At 57.5% G+C, this 22,374-nt stretch overlaps 1 protein-coding gene across 2 annotated transcripts in view; it reads right to left on the reverse strand.

The window, feature by feature from the left end:
• Positions 1–523: 523 nt before the first annotated feature.
• Positions 524–22,374, reverse strand: part of THAP4 (THAP domain containing 4) — a 32,923-nt gene continuing 11,072 nt past the window's right edge. The window contains exons 1-5 of one of the 2 annotated variants that reach the window (XM_040231980.1): positions 20,649–20,763; positions 14,500–14,659; positions 13,213–13,322; positions 12,505–12,608; positions 524–778 (exon numbers count right to left, since the gene is read on the reverse strand). In XM_040231980.1, the coding sequence (XP_040087914.1) occupies positions 659–778; positions 12,505–12,608; positions 13,213–13,322; positions 14,500–14,659; positions 20,649–20,652 (498 nt within the window). In that variant the 5' untranslated portion in view covers positions 20,653–20,763 and the 3' untranslated portion in view covers positions 524–658. Of the gene's footprint in view, positions 779–12,504; positions 12,609–13,212; positions 13,323–14,499; positions 14,660–20,648; positions 20,764–22,374 lie in introns of those variants that run through there. The other variant, XM_040231978.1, reaches the window with a different exon arrangement.

A 22,374-nucleotide genomic window follows, 5' to 3' on the forward strand; every position in this document is an offset into this window, starting at 1 on the left:
CAGCTCACATCCACGTAATGACGCTTAGGCTCACAGCCACCCTCATGCCTTGGGAACGCCCTCTGTCCACTAGGAAATGGGGGGTCTTACGTGCTCAGCTCTTAAACATAACCTCTGTCTTCAGCTTATTACTGACTACCAAAGACTCATAAGTGTTTTGGTGGTGGTTTAGCTGCTAAGTTGTGTCCGACTCTTGCAATCCCATGGACTGTAGCCCACCAGCTCCTCTGTGCATGGGATTTTCCAGGCAAGAATACTAGAGTGAGTTGCCATTTCTGTTTCCAGGGGATGTTCCAGACCCAGGAAGTGAACCCAGGTCTCCTGTGTCGCAGGAGGATTCCTGCATCGCAGGCGGATTCTTTACTGACTGAGCTATGACGGAAGCATATTGTCAAAACTGCAGGAAAAAATGAGAGAATGTCACCCCTTTTAAAGTTTTAGGGAAGACTCTGAAAACAAACAATCACCAGCAGATGACAGAAACGTTGTCTACGCAAGTAATGATACTGAAAATGCTCACCCGTAAAAATAAAGCCTTTTATTTGGTTTCTCTATGCCGTTACAGGAGGCTGGCCACACCCTCGACCCGCGGTGCCCGGCCTGTGGCCACACCCACACCTGCGGTGCAGTGTCCCCAGGCAGGCAGCTCCACCTAGGGTCACGGGGTCACCTTCTTGTATGTGACGTGCAGGTGTTGAGTCAAGGGCTGCGTAGTGGTTGCCATGGAGACTGTCTGTTCAAGTTTGCCTTCGGAATTCAGCCTGAATTTTCGGGTAATCTGAGCAGAAGAAAACAAACACTGGTTTTTATCGTTCAAAGATTCCACAAGGGCTGCCGGGCCAGCACAGGCCCACAGTGGCCTTGACACCCACCTCGGTGGTCAGGGGCCCGTGAGCCGGGCAGTGGCCCTGCCAGGGGGCAACAGACCCTTGGCTGGCAGCCCCGACGGGCGTCCTGACCCCCGGCTTGCACCCTCTGCTGCCCCCCCAGCTGCCCCGGGAGACTGGAGGTGGGCGCGGGCACTGTCCTGCTGTCTGGCCACAGGCTGACCCCAGGGTGTCCTTTCAGCTCCTCCTGCCTTCTCCGCACAGCTGGCATGGCAGCCAGAGGTGGGAACCCGCTCCACCAGCGCCAGACCTCCAACAAGAACACAGAGCTGAGGCAACCGAGCCCGGAAGGGAACCGGGGCCAAGGCCTGCTAACACTGGGCTGCCAGGTGGCGCCAGTGGCAAGGAACCTGCCTGCCGACGCAGGAGGCGGAAAGACCGTTAACAGAGGCAGAGCACCTCCAGCTGTTGTTACCTGGTGCCGAGTGGGGCTGGGGACCCCCGAGCGTCACAACAGGCGTGCTGGCCAGGCCAGGCAACTGCTTTTCACTCACCAGCCCTCCGCAGAGAGAAGAGCAAAGCCAGATTTCAGAGAGTCCATTTAAAGGCCTCAGAGAACCAGCCGGGCTGCAAGGCCACGGTCTCAGGCAGAACGGCGTGCGGGGGAGACAGCCTGGAGCAGCTGCCCCCAAGGCCTGAGTGGAGGCCGCCTGAAGCCTGGGGAGCAGGCGGGGGCACCCGAGGCCCGGGGCTGCGAGGCACAGGTCGGGACCCCCGCAGGGCTGCACCCTGGAGTCAGAGTTACCCAGAAACACACGGGCAGCTCTGTCTCTAGTGAGCAGGAGTGCCCTTCCTGGCCCAACTGCGAGAAGCAGGGGTCTGCCGGCTGCGGGAGGTAACATCAAGCAAAGCCTCAGGTATGCACTGTTTCCATACAATTCAGGGAAGTCACGGAAGGGATGGAACCAGAGGGGAACGGAGGGACATCCTCAAAGCCGTGAAAGTGACCATACCCCTGCTGTTCTGGCTGCAAAACACCCTTCAAAGGTGACACCAAGACAGACACTTTCAGACAGAGATCCAGAGAATTCATCACCAGGAGGACCCCCACCTTCCTTACAGAAAACACTAAAGGAAGTTCTTCAGGTTTTACAGAGAGAGGCGGGGAACCGTGTGACACACAGTCAGACCCCTGTGTGGTCTCCTGTTTGCCTGAGGGCAGCAGAGGCCACACGGTCGGGGGTCCAGGCCCACCCCTCCAGCCTGCGGGAGAGGCGGGGGCTCAGGCGTGACCCACACCTGCGGCCTTGGAATCGGGCCCCTGCACTCAGTACAGCAGCCCCCGTTCTAGATCCATCAGCCCCAGGGCCCTGGACACCACGGGCACCGTGGGACACGCCCCTGGCCCTCCCGCTGGCCACCCGCTGCCATACTGCAGGCAGGGCACAGGGGGACGCAGGTGGGCCCCATGCTGCAGGCCTTCCCAGGGCAAAGGGGAGGCATCTGCTCATCTGCCACACAGAGCTTGCCCAACGGGCTGAGGCAGTGCCTGGCTTCTCAGCAGGGGCGGGGCGCCCAGCACCCACGGTCCTGTCTCCACGCTGCTGCAACGGCATGTGGCCACACCACGTGGACACAGCCCGCTTCACTGACGGAGACCCAAGTGTGGCCTCTCCTGTGGCCTTCAGCTGGAAGCTGTGAACACCCAGTAGCAGCCCCCTCACCCCAGAGCCCGTTGCCGGGCAGCAGGAAGCGGGAGACAGTCCTGGGGGGGCCCCAGCCCCAGGCCCCACCGAGGAGGGTGAGGGACGGCTGCCTGCCTGGGAGCGCACTTGGGGCTCTGCTCATGTGGCCCGCCACCAAACAGGGCTGCAGGGATCACCTGCTCGGCTCCTCTGGGCTTTGTGGCCCCTTGAATGAAATTTCTTGTGCTGTTTTCCTCTTCAAATGAAAGCTCTTCGAACAATCTACAGTTGGGGCAAGTTGTACCTTACATCTCTCGTGCCCCACGGCCAGTGCGGGGCTCGCCAACAGCGACGGGCGGTCACCCCACGTTTCTGCTCAGGGTGAGGATCCCTCTGGGCTGCAGACTGACCTCTTTCAAACAAGGCAAGGCTGGAAGCAGCTGTCTGCCTCTACAGCCTCAAAGCGGAGCTTGTTCAGGCTCCAGGGTGCTCGGAGCCGTGGGGGCCTCCTTCTGCAGAGAACGCTGCCCAGCTGGGAGCTCGAGTCCACTGGCAGACGATGGGTCAGCAGGCCTGGGAGCCTCAGAGGCGCAGGAAGAGAGTCACCGCAACGCTGACGCGCATGCCCATGTCAGTCAAGCGAGCGCAGCGTCCACGGCACAGACCCAGAGACACGACTGCGAAGGTGAGCCTGACTCCAGAACTCCTGGGCGCTTACCGCTTTCCCAGAGCGGGCGTGTCTTCCTGTCCTGTCCTGTCCACAGCCAGAGGCTCTAGCGTAGTCCATGAAGCAGAAGTAGACCCTTTTCTGGAATTCCTTTGCTTTCTCTGACCCAGCGAATGTTGGCAAATTGATCACTGGTTCCTCTGCCTTTTCTAAATCCAGCTTGAACATCTGGAAGTTCTTGGTTCACATATTGTTGAAGCTTAGTTTCAAGGATTTTGAGCATTACTTTGCTAGCATGTGAAATGAGCACAATTGTCTGGTAATTTGAACACATTTTGGCATTGCCCTTCTTAGGGACTAGAATGAAAATTGACCTTTTCCAGTCCTGTGGCCACTGCTGAGTTTTCCGAATTTGCTGGCATATTGAGTGCAGCACTTTCACAGCATCATCTTTTATTATTTGAAATAGCTCAGGTGGAATTCCATCACCTCCACTAGCTTTGTTCGTAGTGATGCTTCCTAAGGCCCACTTGACTTCGCATTCCAGGATGTCTGGCTCTAGGTGAGTGATCACACCACTGTGCTTATCTGGGTCGTGAAGACCTTTTCGTACAGCTCTTCTCTATATTCTTGACTCCTCTTCATAATCTCCGGTGCTTCTGTTAGGTCTTTAACATTTCTATCCTTTATTGTGCCCATCTTTTCATGAAATCTTCCCTTAGTATCTCTAATTTTCTTGAAGAGATCTCTGGTCTTTCCCATTCTATTGTTTTCCTCTCTTTCTTTGCATTGTTCACTTAAGGCTTTCTTATCTCTCCTTGCTATCCTTTGAAACTCTGCATTCAGATGGGTGTATCTTTCCCTTTCTCCTTTGCTTTTAACTTCTCTTCTTTTCTCAGCTATTTGTAAGGCAGGTCAAGAAGAATAGTTAGAACCAGACATGAAACAGTGGACTAGGTCAAAAAGGTGTATTACAAGGCTGTATACTGTCCTCGCGCTTATTTAACATCATGCAAAATGCTGGGCTGGATGAGTCACAAGCTGGAGTCAAGACTGCCAGGAGAAATAACCACCTCAGATATGCAGATAATACCACCCTAATTGCAGAAAGTGAAGAGGAACTAAAGAGCCTCTTGATGAGGGTGAAAGAGGAGAGTAAAAAATCTGGCTTAAACTTGACATTGAATAAGAAAAAGTAGAAACAGTGACAGAGTTCATTTTCTTGGTTCCAAAATCACTACAGATGGTGACGGCAGCCATGAAATTAAAAGACGCTTACTCCTTGGAAGGAAAGCTACGGCAAACCTAGACAGTGCATTAAAAAGCAGAGACATCACTTTGCCAACAAAGGTCCGTCTAATCAAGGCTACGGTTTTCCCAGTGGTTGTGTACAGAATTGAGCGTTGGACCATAAAGAAGGCTGAGCGCCAAAGAATTGATGCCTTTGAACTGTGGTGTTGGAGAAGACTCTTGAGAGTCCCTTGGACTGTAAGGAGATCCAACCAGTCCATCCTAAAGGAAATCAACCCTGAATGTTCACTGGAAGGACTGATGCTGAAGCTGAAACTCCAATACTTCGGCCACCTGATAGGAAGAGTCGACTCACTGGAAAAGACCCTGATGCTGGGAAAGACTGAAGGCAGGAGGAGAAGGGGACACAGAGGATGAGGTGGTCGTATGGCCTCGCTGACTCAGTGGCCTTGAGTTTGAGCACGCTCTGGGAGCGCGCAGGATAGGGAGCCTGCCCTGCTGCAGCGCGTGGGGTTAAGTTTAAAGAGCTGGATGGGACCTCGTGACCGAGTGGCACCAGGGTCTCGTCCAGTAGGAAAGGTGTGGAGGAGGACAGGCCGGGAGAGAGCAGGGTACATCTGATTTTATTCTAGGTCCTAAAATGAACCAGGAAGCCACCCTACACGACGTGTGAGGTGTACGTGAGGGGCTGAGCCGTGGAGAGAGGAGCTGGTACACACAGGGGCCAGCTGCCGGAGGACTTGTGCGAGCCTCGGAGTTTCTCTCCCTGGTGAGCCCCAACACTCGCTCCTTCCCCCGCTCTGCCCCTGCTTTACTGAGCTGAAACTGACATGTAACACTGTTCAGGTTCAAGTTTAAACATGATCACTCCACACGTGTATATGGCCCGATGTTTACCACAATACAGTTAGTTAACACATCTTTCCTGGGTGTGGTGAGGTCGTTTAAGGTCCACTCTCAGCAAACTTCACGAATGGAATGGGTATCTGCCGCACCGTGCTGTCCGTGGCACGCCCAGAGCCGACTCATCTCCCACCTGGAAGCTCACATCCACTGAGTAACGTCTGTCCACTGCTCCCACCATCTTGTCTATTTCTGTGAGTTTCCTTTTTTAAGTTTCATTCTTAAATGAAATCATACAGCACCGGTCTTCACCTTTCACCTAATACGATATCCTCAAGGTCTATCTGTCCTGCTGCTGCAAACGGCAGAGCTTCCTTCTCTTCCACGGCCGCGTCACACTCCCCTATGGCGTGTGGATGGCACACCGTCCTTGTCACCCGCTCACCTGCCGACACAGCAGCGTCTCCTCATCTTGGCATCACCTGGTGAAGGTGTGCCCTTGGCCCAGCAGGTTCGGTGAGCACAGTCTGTTCTACAGCCGTGGAGACAGCTCATGATTGTAACCACCCCCTCCCCCAAGGCCGACAGGACAGGCGACCCCTGGCAGGGGAGTGCTGAGAGGCAGCGGGAGCAAGCGGGAAGGAGGCCCAGAGCCAGCAAGGGGAGAAGCAGCAAGCTGCGGAGAGAAGAAACCCAGGCAACGGAGCGGCAGAGGAAACGGACGAAGACCAGAGTGATACTGAGAAGCCTGTGTGTGTCTGACGGCAGCTGCACAGGGAAGACAGGCACAGCGCCGCGGGAAACTGCAGCAGCGACAGCTGGCAACCCCCACACCTGGCAATACACGGCACAGGCGTTACAGGCCTGGGCTTCGACGTGCAGACAGAGGCGGACGGCCCTCGGGGCCCTCCTCTCCAGGGGCTCCCGGGGGCTAACAGGCCAACGCCCCTTCCCCCTGCTGCGTATTTCCTCCGGCCCCTGTCAGGAGCCAGACGGCAAAGGCTGGCTCGGAAACAGTGGCACAAATGGGAAATCAGCCAGTGGCTGCACACGGTGGGAGGCTCAGGAGAGACCCAGGCAGACCTGAAGTTCACCCTGTGGGCACCTCGTCAGCACAGAGATGCCAACGCTTACGAGAGGCCCAGAGAGCCAATAAGACCAGTAACGCGCCCAGCGGCCCCCGAAGAGGGGTCTCGTCTCCAGTCCCCACACAAGCAGACCCACACGCCCAGTGTTCAGGAACACCACCACCACAGCGCACATGAAGAAACAGGGCGGTGTGGCCCATCTGAAGGGAAAAGAACCACAGAAACTGCTCGACAGACATGCCAGGACCCAGAGATGCTCCAAGAACTGAAGGAAGATGTGGAGAAGCTCAAGAAAGTAGCGTCTGAACAAAACTAAAACACTGATAAAGAGACAGAAAACGAAGCCAAGCAAAAGTTCTGAGGCTGAAGAGCACGGTTACACGAAAAGTTCACCCCAGGGGCCTGGAGGCGGCCGAGCAGGCAGACGCAGCAGCAGACGCGGCGGCGGACGGGAGCGGCTGGAGGAGCAGAGGGAAGGCAGGCCGAGGGCGATGCGGTGGACGATCCGCCTGCCTCGGAGGTGGGGCACGTCTGACCCAGTGGAGGCCTGTGGTGACCTCAAGCCGTCTTCCCAAACACATTTATTTGCTCACTTTGGTTACGTTTTCCCTTTCGGTATTTCTCACACTTCAAGTGTTTTCATCATTATGATACTTGCTGTGATATCTGTGATCAGTGATCTCTGATGTCACAGCTATGACTTGCTGGAGGGTCAGATGGCGGCATTTTCAGCAGGAAGGTGTCTGTGTGCATTTGGACAGCACACTGTCGACACTTAACAGAGTGTGTGCACCGGGAAAGCAGAAATCCTGTGCGCCTCGCTTTACTGCAACACTGCCTTTTCTGAGGCAGTCAGGGCTGGAATGCAAGCTCTCCAAGCCGGGCCTATGAACAGAAACTTGCAGAGAGCTCAGGGAACCCTAGCAGGACGAGCTCTGACACACACGGACAGACATAATCAAATTTAAAGCCCAAACCAGAGAATCTGAGAAGCAGCAAGAGAAGAGCGACTCGTCAGAGACAGGGCCTCCTCACTCGCACTGCTGGCAGCCCCTCGTCAGAAAGCCTGGAGGCCAGGAGCAGTGAGCTGACACAGGCAAAGTCCTGAGAGAGGACGCTGTCGCCCGAGAACCCTGTGTTCAATGCAAGTGTCCTTTAAAGGGAGGGAGCCATCAGGACGTCCTCAGGCCACGAGCTGAGGGGATTCTCCCCCAGCAGATGGCCCTGCAAGAAACGCTGCACGCTGTCCTGCAGGCGAAATGCAAGGGCGGCGGACACGACCTGGAGAGACAGACACAGCTGTCAGCAGAGGGAGACGCACGGCGAGGCGCGAGGGCGGTCACGTAGCAGCTTCAGGCCAGCCGCATGCAATCCCCGCCGTGACCACAAAGGCGATATCCACAGAATACACACAAAAGGAGACGAGAAGGGAGCTGAAACATTTCAACACAGAAGATCGACTGGACACAGAGGACAGTAGGCAGGAGATGGAGGACGGAAGGGCCACAACGTGTGTCAGAGAAGCACGGCACGGTGACAGAAGGCCCTCCGCCACCAGTGGGTGTTGTAAATGTGAACGGTTAAACTCTCCAATCGAAAGACAGAGGCTGGAAGAATGGGCAAAAGCATGCTGTCTACCAGAGACCAGCATTACAGCCAAAGACACCAAGATGCTTAAGGTGAAATGATGGGAAAAACCATTTCATGCAAACAGTCACGAAGGGACAGCAAGAGCACTATACTAGCATCAGACAAAACAGACAAACGGGTTACAAGAGACAAAGACGGGCAGCCGTGTTAGTAACGGGCTCCAAGAGCAGGGAGATGTGCGGAGCACAAAGCGACAGAACCACAGGGAGAAACGGACGGAGGCGGCAGCAGTGTGCAGAACGGGCGGAACCACGGGTGGGCAGCGGGCTGTGCCGACAGCGGGACGCGCAGCCCACGGGCACACGGGCACTGCTCCAGGGAAACGCTGAAACGCGGAGGCCGGCCGCTCACTCAGTTGCATCTGACTCTTGTGACCCCATGGACTGCAGCCCGCCAGGCTCCTCTGTCCATGGGATTCTCCAGGCAAGAGTACCGGAGAGGGTAGCCACGCCCTTCTCCAGGGGACCTTCCCGGCCCAGGGACTGCACCTGGGTCTCCTGCTTTGCGGTCAGATTCGTTACATCGGAGCCACCAGGTAGCTCCGGGACACACCACGTATTTAGCGAAAAATAAACCCTCAACGCATTTAAAAGGACAGACATCATACAAAGTATCTTCTCCAATTACAATGAGATAAACTTAGAAATCAATAAGAGGGAAAACTAGAAACATAACAAATCTGTGGAAATAAATGACACTCAAAAGGGCCAGTGGATCAAAGAAGAAATCAAAGAAGGGAGATCAGAACATACTTGAGGTGACTGAGAACAAAACCACATCATATCAGTACTGAAGGGATTCAGCAAAAGCAGTGCCAAGCGGGAAATTTATACGTCACGTGCTTGCATTTTTAAAATGAAGAAAGATCTGCAGTCAATAATCTCACTTTACAACTTAAGGGACTACAAAAATAAGAAGACACCAACACCCACAGCTAACAGAAGGAAGGAAATAATAAAGATAAGAGCAGAGGTAAGTAAAGTAGAGAACAGAATAATAACTGAGCAAAAGCTGCTTCTTCAAGAAGATCGACAAAAACGACACAGCTTTATCTCAGTGGACAAAGAAGAACAGACGCGAGACTCAAACTGCTAACCTCAAAGATCACACGGGGAGCACTGCTACGACGCCGACAGAAACTAGGGTCACAAGAGCACGGGAGCAAACCAGGCAGAAAACCCTGAGCACAGAGAGCCCACCAAGCCTGGCCCGTGAAGGAAGAGAGGATCTAACAGACCTGCACCGTGTACGGAGACAGGACGGTAATAAAGACCTGACGATAAGCGAGAGCCCTAGGCCTGACGGCCTCACGGTGAGAGGCGAGTGATCTAAACGTGCAGAGGACTGAGACCAGGGCGTCCCTGGCGGCCTGGTGATGAAAGCCCCCGCGCTCCTGGCGCCGGGGCCTAGGCTCGGTCCCTGCTCAGGGACGCAGGCCCTGCATGCCGCAAGCGAGACCCGAGATCCCCCATGCCACAGCTGAGACCCGGCATAGTCAAAAAAAATCCACCTTTCTCAAACTGTTTAAAAAAATAAAGACGAGGGACTACTTCCTAACTCATTCTAAGAGGCCAGAACTGCCCTAATATCAAAGCCAGACACAGATAACAAGCAAACTACAAACCAACATCCCTTACGCACACCGAAACAAAAGTCCCCAACAAAATAAGCCAAGGAAACTCAGCAGGGTAGTCAAGGGTTACACACTGCGACCAAGTGTGGCTTATTCCTGGAATGCAAGGAAGGATGCTTCCAAACGTGAAAATCAATCAATACGACAGGTCACGTAACTAGAGTGAAGGAGAAAAACCAAACGATCCTCTTAACTGATGCAAAGAAGCATCTGGCAAAGCTGGGCATCTTCATGATAAAAGGCTGCACGGGAAAGGCCCCCAGGGGACACCGTGCTCCCCGCAGAGGCTGACGGCTCCCCCTAGAGACCAGGACCGCGGCAAGGACGCCCACTGCCGCCTTCTCTACGCTGCTGCACAGCACTGGAGTCTAGCCGGAGCGACGAGCAAGACACAAAAGGGACCCACACGGGAAAGGAAGCAGCAGAGCTCTTTCTGCAGATGGTCCATACATGACATCTTAAGGCTTCCACACACAAAACTATTAGCTCATAAGTGAATTCAGCAAACAACAGGATACAGTCAACACACAAAAATCAGCTGCATTTCTGTAGGTTAACTGTGAACAGCCCAAAAAGGAAATTAAGAAACCAATTCTATTTCCAATAGCAAAAAAAAAAAAAAAAAAAAAAAATTTCCGACAGCATAAAAGAAAATTCAGGGATTAACCAAGGAGGTGAAAGAGATGTGTAAGGAAACTACATTAATATTCCAGAAAGAAATTAAAGAACACACAAAAAATTGGAAACACATTCTGTGTTCATGAATTGGAAAACTTAGTATCATTAATAATAAATACTACCCAAAGAGACCTACAGAGTCGAAAATTCAAATCAAAACGCAAATGATTAGTTTGTAGAAATAGAAAGATCTATCCTAAAATTAGCCTATACAAGGGGAAAAGGACAGTCTTTTTAATAAATGGTGCTGGAAGACTTGGTGTCCCCATGCAAAAGAAGGAAACCATACCCTTACCTAACAGTAATACAACACCCTCAAAATAAATCACAGCCTTGAAAAGCTAAAACTGTAAAACTCTTAGACGAAATCACAGGGCAGGTTTAATGGCCTTGGATTTGGCACTGATTTCCTGGGCACCAATTTATAGCCAATGAAGAAAAACCAAACTGCCATTCATGAAAATCAATCAGTATCATTGGGCAGATGAAGACCAAAACCCCAACAAGAGGCCGCCTGGCACCCACCAGGAAGGTCCCTACCAAACCCAGGAAACAGCAAGCGCTGACGAGGATGCAGAGAAGCTGGAACCCCTGCACAGGGCTGATGGGAACCTGAGACGGTGTAGGCAAAGCGGGTCCTCAAAACATTACCAACAGAGTCGGCCTCATGCCTGCACGATTCCACTCCCAGGCACACCCCCAGAGAACTGGTGAGCAGGGTCTTGCAGAGATAACTGCCCACCCTCAGGGCAGCGTCCAGGAAGAGAGCCACATACACGGCGAGGGTCCTCGGTAAATCTACACACTTCAACGAGATAAGGCTAATCTTTTAAAAATGGTGCTGGAACAACTGGTTAAAGAAATGAAAGCATCTTGACCCCTACCTCTTACAACAGAAAGACATAAATTCTCAAATCAAAACCTTAACGTAAAAGGGAACACTAAAAATTCCTAAAGATAACACTGGTGCAAGTCTGTGCCTGTGTTAGGCAAAAATGTTAAGATGCCACAAGAGACAGTACCTGTGAGAGGAATGCCTGGGCACAAAACTTCATCCAAAGGAATACATTTGTTAAAGAAACGACATGACAAGCCCTAAGTCGAGAACACAGTCTTAACACATGTACCTGAGGAAGGCCCTGTGTCCAGAAGGCACAGTGAACTCATACCTCAAAGGTAAGGCAAACAGTCCACTGCAGAAAAGGCAAAGGATCTGAACGTTCACGTCAGGAAACAAAAAATTCAAGTGGCAAATGAGCCCGCGGATTGAATGAGCCACACTCAGCCACCACGAAATGTAATTAACACCACAAGGGAATGGAAGGCCACTTGGCAGCCAGAAGCACAGCCTCCCGCTTGCAGCCTGGCCCGAGCGCCCGTGGTGACGAGCTACAGGGCACTCAGCATTCACTGCGGCACCGCGGAGGCCTCCGTGATGGGCGCTGTAGGGTCTACTGGAACACACGCAACAAGGTCCGAACCCCTTGCTGACATCCCGCGCCGGCACGCTCGGCCACTTGGGGCGTCTTTGGCGCCTGCCACGTAAGCACAGATCTGAGAGAGACAAGCAGGCCACAAGCGAAAAGGAAAGCTGTAAAAGCACCAGGAAACGGAAGGGAAATCTTTATCACTTTGCAGCAGAAAACACCTTCCTGAGCAAGAACCGAAACTCGGACAGCGTTAGGGAGAGACCCTGAGGGGCCACTACAGACAGAGGCAGGCGTGCAGCCATGTGCAGCACACAGCAAACAGCGGGCTGGCACGAGACCCACACAGCGAATGACAGCGTGGCGTCCATGGGGCATAAAAGCCCACCGTGAACCAACACGAGGCGGACAGCACAGAGGCAACAGCTCCAAGCACCCGGACAGGCACACAAGCGTGACCCGGCCCTCGCTCCTAAGCGACAGCTCAAAGCAGAAGCAACACACTGCCTTTTATTTCCCTGATTAAGAAGCCCAGAAGCCCTGAGGACACACTGTGCTGGCTGAGGGGCAGGAAGCCAGGCCCCCGGCAGTGCTAGTGGGCATATGACTGTTCAAGACACCTGACCGCACACAGCAGGGGCCGGGCGATCACACCGCAGTGTGTGCGCGAGCGAGCAGAGCGCTGCCTGGAGACGGCCCAGCCCTGGAGGAGGGGGAGGCCAGCTCCAGCTGGAGCCACGGGCCCAGTGGCTCACCTGCTCCACGTGGGGCTCCTTGGCGAAGGAGATCCTGGCGATGGAGTGGGACGCGATGCACAGCTCCTGCCCGTTCACCTCGCCTTCCTCCACCTCCACGATGCCTGCAAGGGAACACGTCAGCCCCGTGGCCTGCGCCCGCCGCCCGCCTCTGCGGCCCAGAGCTCAATCCGTCTTAACGCCACAGCCGCTGAGGCAGCCGTGGCCCGAAGGGAAGACACCACTCCTCCCATTGCTGAGGCCGGTGACATCTGGGGTGACCCTGCACTCCCGCTCCCGAAACACCGGACAGGAGGGTGTGCGGCCAGAGGAGGGGACCCCCCCCCGCCACCCTCCGGGCCGCCAACCCCCCGGGCAGCACGACTGGCCCTGCTGGCCCACCAGCTTCAGGAAGCGAGCGCTCACTGGAGCCAGTGAGCGAGGTTAAGGGTGACGCAGGCAGGGTCTGAACGCATGGACCTGGTGAACTCTCCCAGGGCAAAGCCGACTTCCAGACAGGACTTTCACTGCCGGTCGAGGTCCCCCCTGGAGGCCCACTGGCACGGGAAGCATGGGGCTTGCACAGACGTGAGCGGGAGCGCCGAGCCAGGAACCAGCTTGCTCCCAAAGAGGGGCTCCCGCAGCGCCCCCCCGCCGCGTTCCCCACCCCAGAGGCACCTACAGGGCCCCGGCAGGGCGCGAGTGGGGGCAGTCCGGGGAGGCGCCTACCTGTGTTCTGGGCGCTGACGAAGGCCACCTTGTTGGTGTCGGGCTGCAGGCGGATGAAGCCGCACTCCCTGTGCATGGGCTTGTGCGTGTCCGGGTGGAAGGCGCTGAACCTGGACCAGGAATCGACAGGTGGAGCCCCAGGCACCCGGTGCCCAGCACAGCACGTGCAGGCGCGGCGGACCACCCTCTCTTCACCCAGTGGACATGAGGCGCCACACGGAACAGACACGTAAAGGACACAGTGGAGACACGGGGAGCACGGCGATGGCCCCCGCTCACTTGGGTCTCCTCTCCCGCTGCAGGGCCTGCCTGGACCCTGCTCTCCCGCAGGGCGTGCGCCCCCAGGGCCCGTCAGCACCTCCCACACTCCTCAGTCTGAGCCCCGACCAACACTGTCAACTCCATCCCTCCCATGCGGCCTTCCCGCCGCTGAGCTAGGATCCTGCTCAGGGCGCACAGGCTCATGTGTGAGAAACGGGGCGCAGTCTGCGTCTCGTCACCCCATCTCCGCTGCAGGCCCACGGCTGGGGGGCAGCGCCGAGCCTCGGCCTGAGCGCTGGCTCACGACTCACAGCCCGAGGGCTCAGCAGCACCGGGTGGGAACCCCCTGCCGACAGGTGTGACAGGCGGGGGCCCGGCTCACACCCCCGCTTCGAGCATGACCCCTCACGAGAAAGACATCCACTGCCTGCCTGCACACACAGTATCACACTGACCAAAACAAGATACTACCTTTTATTTATCTGATTAAAAAGACCAGAAGCCCTACTCTCCTCACTTTCTGGTAACGGCAGCCACTGAGCGGCCAGCGCTAAGAGGAGGCTAACGGATGCTGGTCGCGAGTCCCTCTAAAAGGCTGTGGCTCACAGCTCTGCTTCACGCGACCCAGCATTTCCACCTTTTGGTTCATACGCAGGCTGTTCTTTCTTCTCACCCTTGCGGTCAAGAATAAAGTGAAAAGGTACAAGATAGTACATCCTCAGCTACCCCTGCCCGGTGCCACCCACCCGGGCGCCCTGCTCTGAGCTGCCCCCCGCCCCGAGAGTGGCAGGAGGCCCGGTCAGACTCTGAGACCCGTGATCCCCCAGCCTCTCTGAGACCCCGGCTGGCTCAGTGCAGGACCACAGGAAAGCCAGGCCCAATCTCCAGGCCTGGGATGGCTGATCTCCACAGGGCACCATGCATGCTTCCTGTCTGCATTAACAAGCTGAGACTGCGCTCAGTGTCTCCAGCCTGTCCCCAGGGGCGGGCATGCATCCTGTGGGGCGGGGCGGGGCGGGCACTCACGAGAAGTTGAGCATGGGCTGGCCCACGTGTGAGATGTGCGCCTCCTCCAGGTACCGGAAGGGCTGCAGCGTTGGGAAGGTCCCGGCTCCCGGCGGCTCTGATAGCCAGGTGCCCAGCATCCAGGAGAGCGGCTCTACCACGGGGCTCATCCTGGGGGGCTCTGTGGACAGAGAGGGGCATCAGCGACTGCTGCTGGCCGCCCTGGGCAGCTTGGCATGGATCGCACACCGTGTACCTGCAGGCCCCGGTCATCACAGCTTGACCCGCAGGGCCTGACCTCACCAGCGGCCAACATGAGCCTCAACGTTCTCTCTTGGTGGGGAGAGCAAGGCCGCGCCGGCGGCAGACCCCGTCCTGCTAGACCAACTCCAGAGCCTGCAGCTCCCGGGACGCGGAGGACGGCCGGGCGGTGGGGGAGGCCAGGGGCCCGCCCAGGGCCTCAGAGGGGGCTGGAAAGGCAGCATTACCAGCCCCCGGGCTGGGCAGGATGCCCCTGCACGGCAGCCTGGCGCTGCAGGTGAAGGCAGGGGGAGACTGTGGGCAGCGCGACAGGGGCCCTGGGCCAGGAGGGCACACCCTGCCCACCAGGTGGGGCCCACGGCGACAGCACTGGGCAGAGACTGCTACCCGCGGGCACCAAAGGGCCCTGCCACTGAGGGTGAAGGCGACAGCCGGCCTCGAGGGCCGGGGGCAGGTGGGCAACGGGACCACAGACGAGTTTGGGTGCGCAGACCACTCTGCCCGGCGCCCAGGCCCCACGCCCCCGCAGTCAGGGTGGAGGTTCTGCTGAGCGGCTTTCCAGAAACCAGCTCGCGGGGTCCTCTGGCCCGTGGGACTCCCTGAGGCCGCGGGAAGGTGGGGCTGGGCCCGCACGGGCCACCGGGCATGGGGACAGGAGGTCTGACTCCCAGTCGGCCGGCTTCCCACCCCCGGTTGCTCCTCAGACCGAGTGTCTTCAGGCAGACAGTGCAGACGACACAGAGGAGAGGAGAGGGGAGGAGAGGCGGGCGCCACCGAGCCCGCCAGGGGCCATACCTCGTCTCTGCTCAGCACGGGGCCTGTGGGATCTTGGCCCCCCATCAGGGGTCGAACCTGGGCCCCAGCGGCGGGAGCATGGAGTCCTACCCCCGCACCCCAGGGAGACCTCAGACCACACTACTGAATGGCAGCTTCGGACAAGCCCCAGACGCCAGCACAAAGGAACCCGCCTCTCAGGCGTACACACCTCGGGGACGCATGTGCCCCGGAAGCACCTTGGCTCCTAAGATCACACGGCCTGCGACTGCTGCTGGAATGAGGTTTGGGAGAATGGCCGGGGGAAGCTCAAAGGGCTCTGGCGGTGGAGAAGCAACTCCCTCGACTGAGAACGCTGGGGACTGCACGCAGGACTGGCGGGCGGAGGGCGGGGTGGCCCCTCCGACTTGAGATCTCCGAGGCAACAACAGGGCAGCCTGGAGGGGTGGGGGGCACGCTCCTTCCTCCTCCGGCCTGGCTGTCTCTCCTGGGACTCCCTTTCCAAATCGCCCGTGGAAAGTCAGAGCTGAGGATGGTGACGCTGGAGCTGACAATGCTCTCACGTTTAGACAGCAAGAAAAACCGAAATCAGGACTGCAGTCACAACCTCTGGTGGAAGTAAAGACCAGAAGCTTCGGACTTGGCGGTCTCGAGGCCAGCAGACCCCGCCGCTCTGATTTCTGGCAATGCATGGCTCTGTTCGCTCCTCTGGGTGACGCAGCTGACGCTCACCCACAGAGGGGAACCCCGCAGCGAGCTGACGAGAGATGCGCACACGTGCCAGGAGCACATGCGGGAGTGAGCTCACAGGGTGGCATCTCAGGGACAGAAGGTGCAGCACGGGTCCCTGGGTGGCGGGCCGGGTGGGCGGGGAAAGGCCGGCCGAGCCCCCAGAAGGGCCCTGGCCTCCTGGCCTCCCGTCTGAGCAGAGCCCTGAGGCCTGGCGGAAGGGCTGAGGCCCCCGGCTGCAGGAAGCAGCTGGAGGAGGATGTGGCCCCGCGGCAGCAACGGGGGCAGCGGCAAGGGCAGGAAACCGAGGCCGGCAGCCCTGCGGCCCTGGAGAGAGACGGAACGCTGCCCTGAGGCCTGAACACACCGCTCACCCAGAACAGCCCGAATGGCCTCCCATGTCGGGAGGCCGACAGAACACGCAGGCACGGCGTGACCTGGCTTCAGAGAGGAGGGAAGCGCCAGCAAGAAGCTCCACGAGGAAGGCCTGGAAAACATGCCTGGGAGAGGGGGCCAGACCCACGCCGCGCGGCCCGGCTGCAGGGGCGGCTCCCCGGAGGCGGGGAGGGCAGGCGGGTCCCCACAGCCTTCCTCCCCCGACACCCAACACCGAGCCTGTGAAACGCGGCTGCTCCCGAGACGCATTTCCAGCACAAGACGCCCCCGTGGGATTTCAAAACCTCACCCTAAAATACAGAACTTCACCCACGCCAGCAGTCTTGAAGTACTGGTGGTTGCGTGTTCAAACGCTCCATACAGTATTGAGTTGAATAGTTTATCGAGGCTAAGTTCACTCATTTCCCTTTACCTTTCTGACACACTTAGTAGAAAATTTAAATTAGGTGGGAACTCACACCATGTTCCCATTGATAGCACTGGAAAGGAGCGTTCACCACTCAGGGGATGCTGTGCCGTGAAATCTGCTGAGATCACCACGAGCTTTCACTCACAGGCCTGAGGTGCCAGCAGGGCAGCTGCAGGAGGCGGGCGTGAGCGCTGGGCTCGGCACGCACAGGAGGAGCATCTGCCAGGGAGCGGGGCGGGCCCACCGATCCCGAGCCACCGCTTCCAGGCTGCCCGCCCAAGAGCAGGTCCCCCAGGGAAGACTCGCTTTAAAAGCAAAGGAGCAGGCGCACCACAGACGGTGAGACAGAGCCAGCACCCCACGCGCCCAGGGCCACGTGTTAGAAGAAACAGCCGCTTAGATGGAATCTCAAAGCAAGACCCGCAACGTCTGCTGTCAACAAGAGATGCAGCTGAAGGAACCTGGAAAGGCATCAGAAGGTGGGGCCAAAGCAGGCAGCTGGGATCAGGCATCAGGACCCGACATCAGGCAGAAGGCAGGCCAAGCCCAGCGCACACAAGCGGACTCGGAGCGGCCCCACAGCACGCGGGGGCATGGTCGCCGCGGAGGCGTCTGTGGACACTCAGGCCCCAGACGCAGCAGCAGCGTTTATAAAGCAGAAGCTACTGAAGACGCGCAGAGGGTGACAGAAAGAAACTAAAGGAAATCTCTACACGTGTCTCTCCATGTGCAAGCAAAGAGTATCCAAATAACGAGACAGAAATAACTACACACAGAGCATAACGAACGAGGCGGCTCTGAGGACACACGCTGAACTTGTGGCTTGAAACGAGAATACTCCTTTAAGCTCCTCTGAAAGACCCATAAAGACTGACTCTTAACTGGTCAGAGAGCACTTGTACCTTCCAAAAACTGAAGCGTTCTCTTCTCCGTCCAACCACAATGCAACGAGACTAGAAATTAAAACAGTCCAGACGTTCTTTGAAACAAGTCAAGAAAGAGATGCCAGACACAGAAACGTACGGGTGCCAGGCCTCCACTGGTTGGAACCGTCCGGAACAGGCACGTGGATCTGGCAGGGGAGCTGCAGGCACAAGAGGACGGGCTGCTGGCTCGGCCGCACACAGCTCCGTCTCATCTCTGTGACCGCTGCGGTAAAGCTGTTCACAGCAGCACTGCTGTGCTGGGTCCCTGCCGGGACCGCTGCCCTGCAGGCAGAGCTGGTGTTTTAAGGACACAGAAACGCTGGCATGGGGGTAACACCCCCCGACTCCTAAAGACGTGCCCACACTACCAGCAGAGGGGCAGGCTGCGGCGCCTCGCACGCCCTCACCCCAGCGGTGCCGGCATGAGCCGCACAGCCGTGGCCCGTGACACGGGGTGGGGGCCTTCTCCGCCTCTCACCCCCTCCCTCTTCCAGCCAGAGCCTGAGGCTGCTGGCACCAGAGACCCCCTGCGCCCCGAACCAACGGCTCCCAGAGCGTCGAGGGAAACTGCAGCTGCCTCGGCTGGGTTTCCAAGCGAGCAGGGTTCGGTATTGTCGGAGGTGCACAGGGAGCTGCTCTGGACAGAGAGATGCTGCCCGCCCAGAGCAGGAGAGGCCGGCAACCCCTCGTCCCCATGAGCCTGCCTGCCTGCCAAGCGCAGCGGGAACAAGCCACGAACCCGCTGGGGCGCGTGTAAGAACATGGCGGAGGCAGGTCCGCGGAAGCGCAGGGCTGCGGAGCCCCCGAGTTCTGCCTGCTTAGATTCTCCGCCACCCTGGGGGCCCAGGGACTCACTGGAACCCCAGCACCTGGATGGCGGAGGGCATGGAGCAAAGGCGGATCAAAGATGCCCCGAGGGGTCTCGACTGTAGTCTCCTTTGCTTGGAGGCAAGAGAGGTTTTCATAAGCGACTCCAGCAGAGTATAGCGGCCGTCCTGGGACAGAGGTAAGCTGGGAGGAGCCGGGTGGAGCGGGCCCTCGGCGCGTCCCCTGCAGACAGGTCTCCCGCAGACTGGGCGGGGGCGGAGGCAGGGGGGCGCGGCAGCTTCAGGACAGCTCGGCACATCCTGTGTATCCGGCACTTTGTCTCTGCTGTTAAGTCAGCTCCACCTCAGTCCCCAGGCATTAGATCCGAGAGGCTGGGGACTCTTGTTCTAAAGCGACAGGATTCCAGCTGCTCCCGAACGGGGAGGTCAGACATGGGGGCAGCTGGTCCCCTAGGGGAGGGCCCAGCTGGCCCCAGGAGAGCTGGGCTGGGGGGCCTGGGGCCGGCCCCGACTGGGCCATTCACACCACAGGGTCAGGGGACAAGGTGACGGGTGTCTGGAGGTCCACTAACACTGGTCCTGCCCCCCATCCTGCTCCCTGACCTCGGCCCTGGGCTGGGTCTACACAAAGGCCACCCACCCGGCACAAGGCTTGGTGGGGCTCAGGCAGGGAAGGAGCTGGGCGTGCAAACCACAGCCGGGGCGAGAGGAGGGACTGATCAGCTCAGGGGGTGGGGGCCAGGGAGGTGGAGGCAGGAGCCCGAAGAGTCGCCAAAACCAGAGCACGGGAAGCGAGGCTGCAGACTACACAGGTTAGAGGTGGCGGCGAGCCCGGCGCGGCTGGCGTCCTGGGGATGGTGCGGCCACAGGAGCCCCGGTGGACGCAGCCCTCAGGGCAGGCCAGAAGCACTACAGGCCCGGCTCCTGGACGGGGGTGGGCGGCGGGGACGCTTCGGGAAGAGTGGACCGGGGGACTGCTGAGGGTGGGAGCCCGGCCTCCAAGAGACTCAAGCTCGTGCGCTGTGCACGCGCCGGCAGGCAGGAGCGCACGCGAGGGTGCAGGACCCCAGCCCAGGCAGCGGCCGCGGCGCAGAGCGCCACCCTGAGCGCGGCGGCGGAGGAGGCCTTCTGGGCGGAGCGCGAGGAGACGGGGCTAAGCCGGTGCTTCTTTCAGTGCCGGAAGGAGCCGTGTGCGGCGGGAGTGGAAGCGCAGAAGCGCGCTGCTGGCCGTCAGGAGAGTCTTGGTGCCCTCCGAGCGCACGCTTACAACCACAGGCTCCCACGGCCGGCTCTGCGCTGAGAGACACTTCAGACCCAGCCCTCTCCGCCTGCCATCACGGGCTCTTAACTGCAATGAATTTAATGCGGGCAGGAACAACACCGGTGCTGGGCAGGTCCGGCGGGCTTCTCGCCCCCTCTGCCCCCTGGAATCGTGGTCGGCTCTTGGCCACGGGCCCGTTCCGTGTTTTCACTCAAGTGTTGCAGGACAGAAAGACGAACACGAGGCTTCTAAAAGCTGAATGTCATGTGACACGAGCCCACACATACGCCAGCGCCATCCAACAACACCCTTAAGATCTGTGTATTCTACTCTAATTGCACTTCACTAGAGAAACGAAAATAATACAAATTAAAAGTCAAACAAACGGAAAGTACGACAAACAGGCATCTGGCCTACTTGCCATTCCAACCTCTTCAGGCAAATCAGACAGGCCTCTACGTGCTGTTTCCCTAGTTTCACTTTTCTTTCATTAAGATCTCAACCAATATGCAGAATCAGACATTTAAATTATCTCCAAGAAATTTAAATCTTCATCTCTGGACCTAGGACAGTGAGCGCAGGCTTACCCATCCCTAAGCTTTCTATACTCCAGGTGCCGCCAAGGTTCTTCAAGGTTGTTTTCTGCCAACACACGGGAAACGCTGCACCTGGCCGCTAACAGCTCACAGGAAGCGACTGCCAAGCCTGCAGGAGGCATGCTGGGAACTGTAGTTCCACAACACAGGGGCCTCTTGAGGACAAAGTGGAACAAAGGGGGACCTGAGACAGCCAAACCATCGAGCTGAGAGGACCTGTGGAGGCCGAAGCGAATTCATGACAGTCAGCCAGGCCAGAGGGCCAGCTGCCTGGGCAGACTGCGGAGTGGACCTGCCCCTCTGACCGGCACTGCTGGCCAGCGGGGACAGGCCCGTGCAGCAAGGCTGGCTCGTGCAGCCAGTGTGCAGGAAAGCTGCTTCTGGAACACACATTCTGGAAACTCCTGGCACACCTGTCAGCAGAGGCCCACGGCCCCCAGGGCAGGAAACAAGCAGATCTGTCCACTAGGACCTAGGGACAGACGCCGTTGAGGTCCTGCCCACCCCACTATTTCCTTGCGAAACTCCAGTGTTCTCCGCCAGGGCACAGGCAGGGTGGAGAGCCTTGGTGGGCCGGCAGCGCTGGCTGTGCCAGGCGGAGGGCCCCATGCAGCAGGGGTGGTCCAGCTGGCTCCCCCTGGACAGGTACCCAGGGGAAGCCGCTGCTTTGGAATGAGGGCGAGGCCCTTGCTTCATCACCCAGGAGATGGAAAGGCCCCCATGCACACCCAGGAACACAGAATATGTCAGGAAATAGAGCATATCTTCCATAAAATACAAAAGACATAATAGAAAGGGGCCAAATTATTATTACTTGCAGATAAATGTTATCGTTGGTTATCTAGTTAATCCAAGTCTCAACTGAGAAACTATTAGAATTCATAAGAGAATCTGTCAAGGTGGCTGTTAGTAAAACCAGCAGTATTCCTGCCCGTCAGCAAGAACCAAATAACATAGAAGAGGGGCCCCACCTTCGACTCTAACAAAGAGCTTAGAAGTCACAGCTCCTGTCTCTGCGAGGAACACACGGCATTGCCAATCCGTGACTTTCCTTGGGTTCATCAGAGAATCCTGGTCAGGTGTCTCCCCCAGACCTGGAGAAACCTGTGGACAGGACCACTGACGTCCGCTCACCTGGAGCAGAAGCTCTTGGGGACGGCAGGCCAGCGGGAACCCGGGAGGCAGCCTGCACGGGACTCCAGGCCAAGTGCACACCAGTGTGAGGGAGCACCTCCCGGGGCTGCAGTCCCAGGGGCCGCACAGTGTCCTGGGTTCACTTCCAGGAACCGCCTGGTTCTCACCAGAGAAAGCAAGAAAAGAGAGGAAAAGAAATCACCAGAGTCCCTGGCCGCAAGCCCTGAGCTTTCTCCAAAACAAAGGCCTGTGCTGTGGTGAGAAGACCTCCCAGACCATCTCACAGGGTGGGGAGGCCCTTCCCCACCCTGGCCCCTGGTCTCACCCAAGGAGTGGAGAGGAAGGGAAGAAACACTTGTGAAGGTCACAACCCGGGAACACCAGCCACTAAAAGGCTGAAACTTAATCAGAAGATTAGAAATGCTTCTCCTCCCCCAAACCACTCCTCAGGGCTCTAGCATAATAACAGGATTACAGGGGAAAGTGCCCCAAGGTACAGACTCTATGAAAAGTCTTTTGAGAAACCCAGAGTCAAGGAGGAGGCAGCAGATAAGAACGAGAAGAACGTGAAGCACTGACACGT

The sequence above is a fragment of the Oryx dammah genome, unplaced genomic scaffold (genome assembly GCF_014754425.2).
Source record: "Oryx dammah isolate SB20612 unplaced genomic scaffold, SCBI_Odam_1.1 HiC_scaffold_28, whole genome shotgun sequence".
NCBI classification, from domain to species: domain Eukaryota; kingdom Metazoa; phylum Chordata; class Mammalia; order Artiodactyla; family Bovidae; genus Oryx; species Oryx dammah.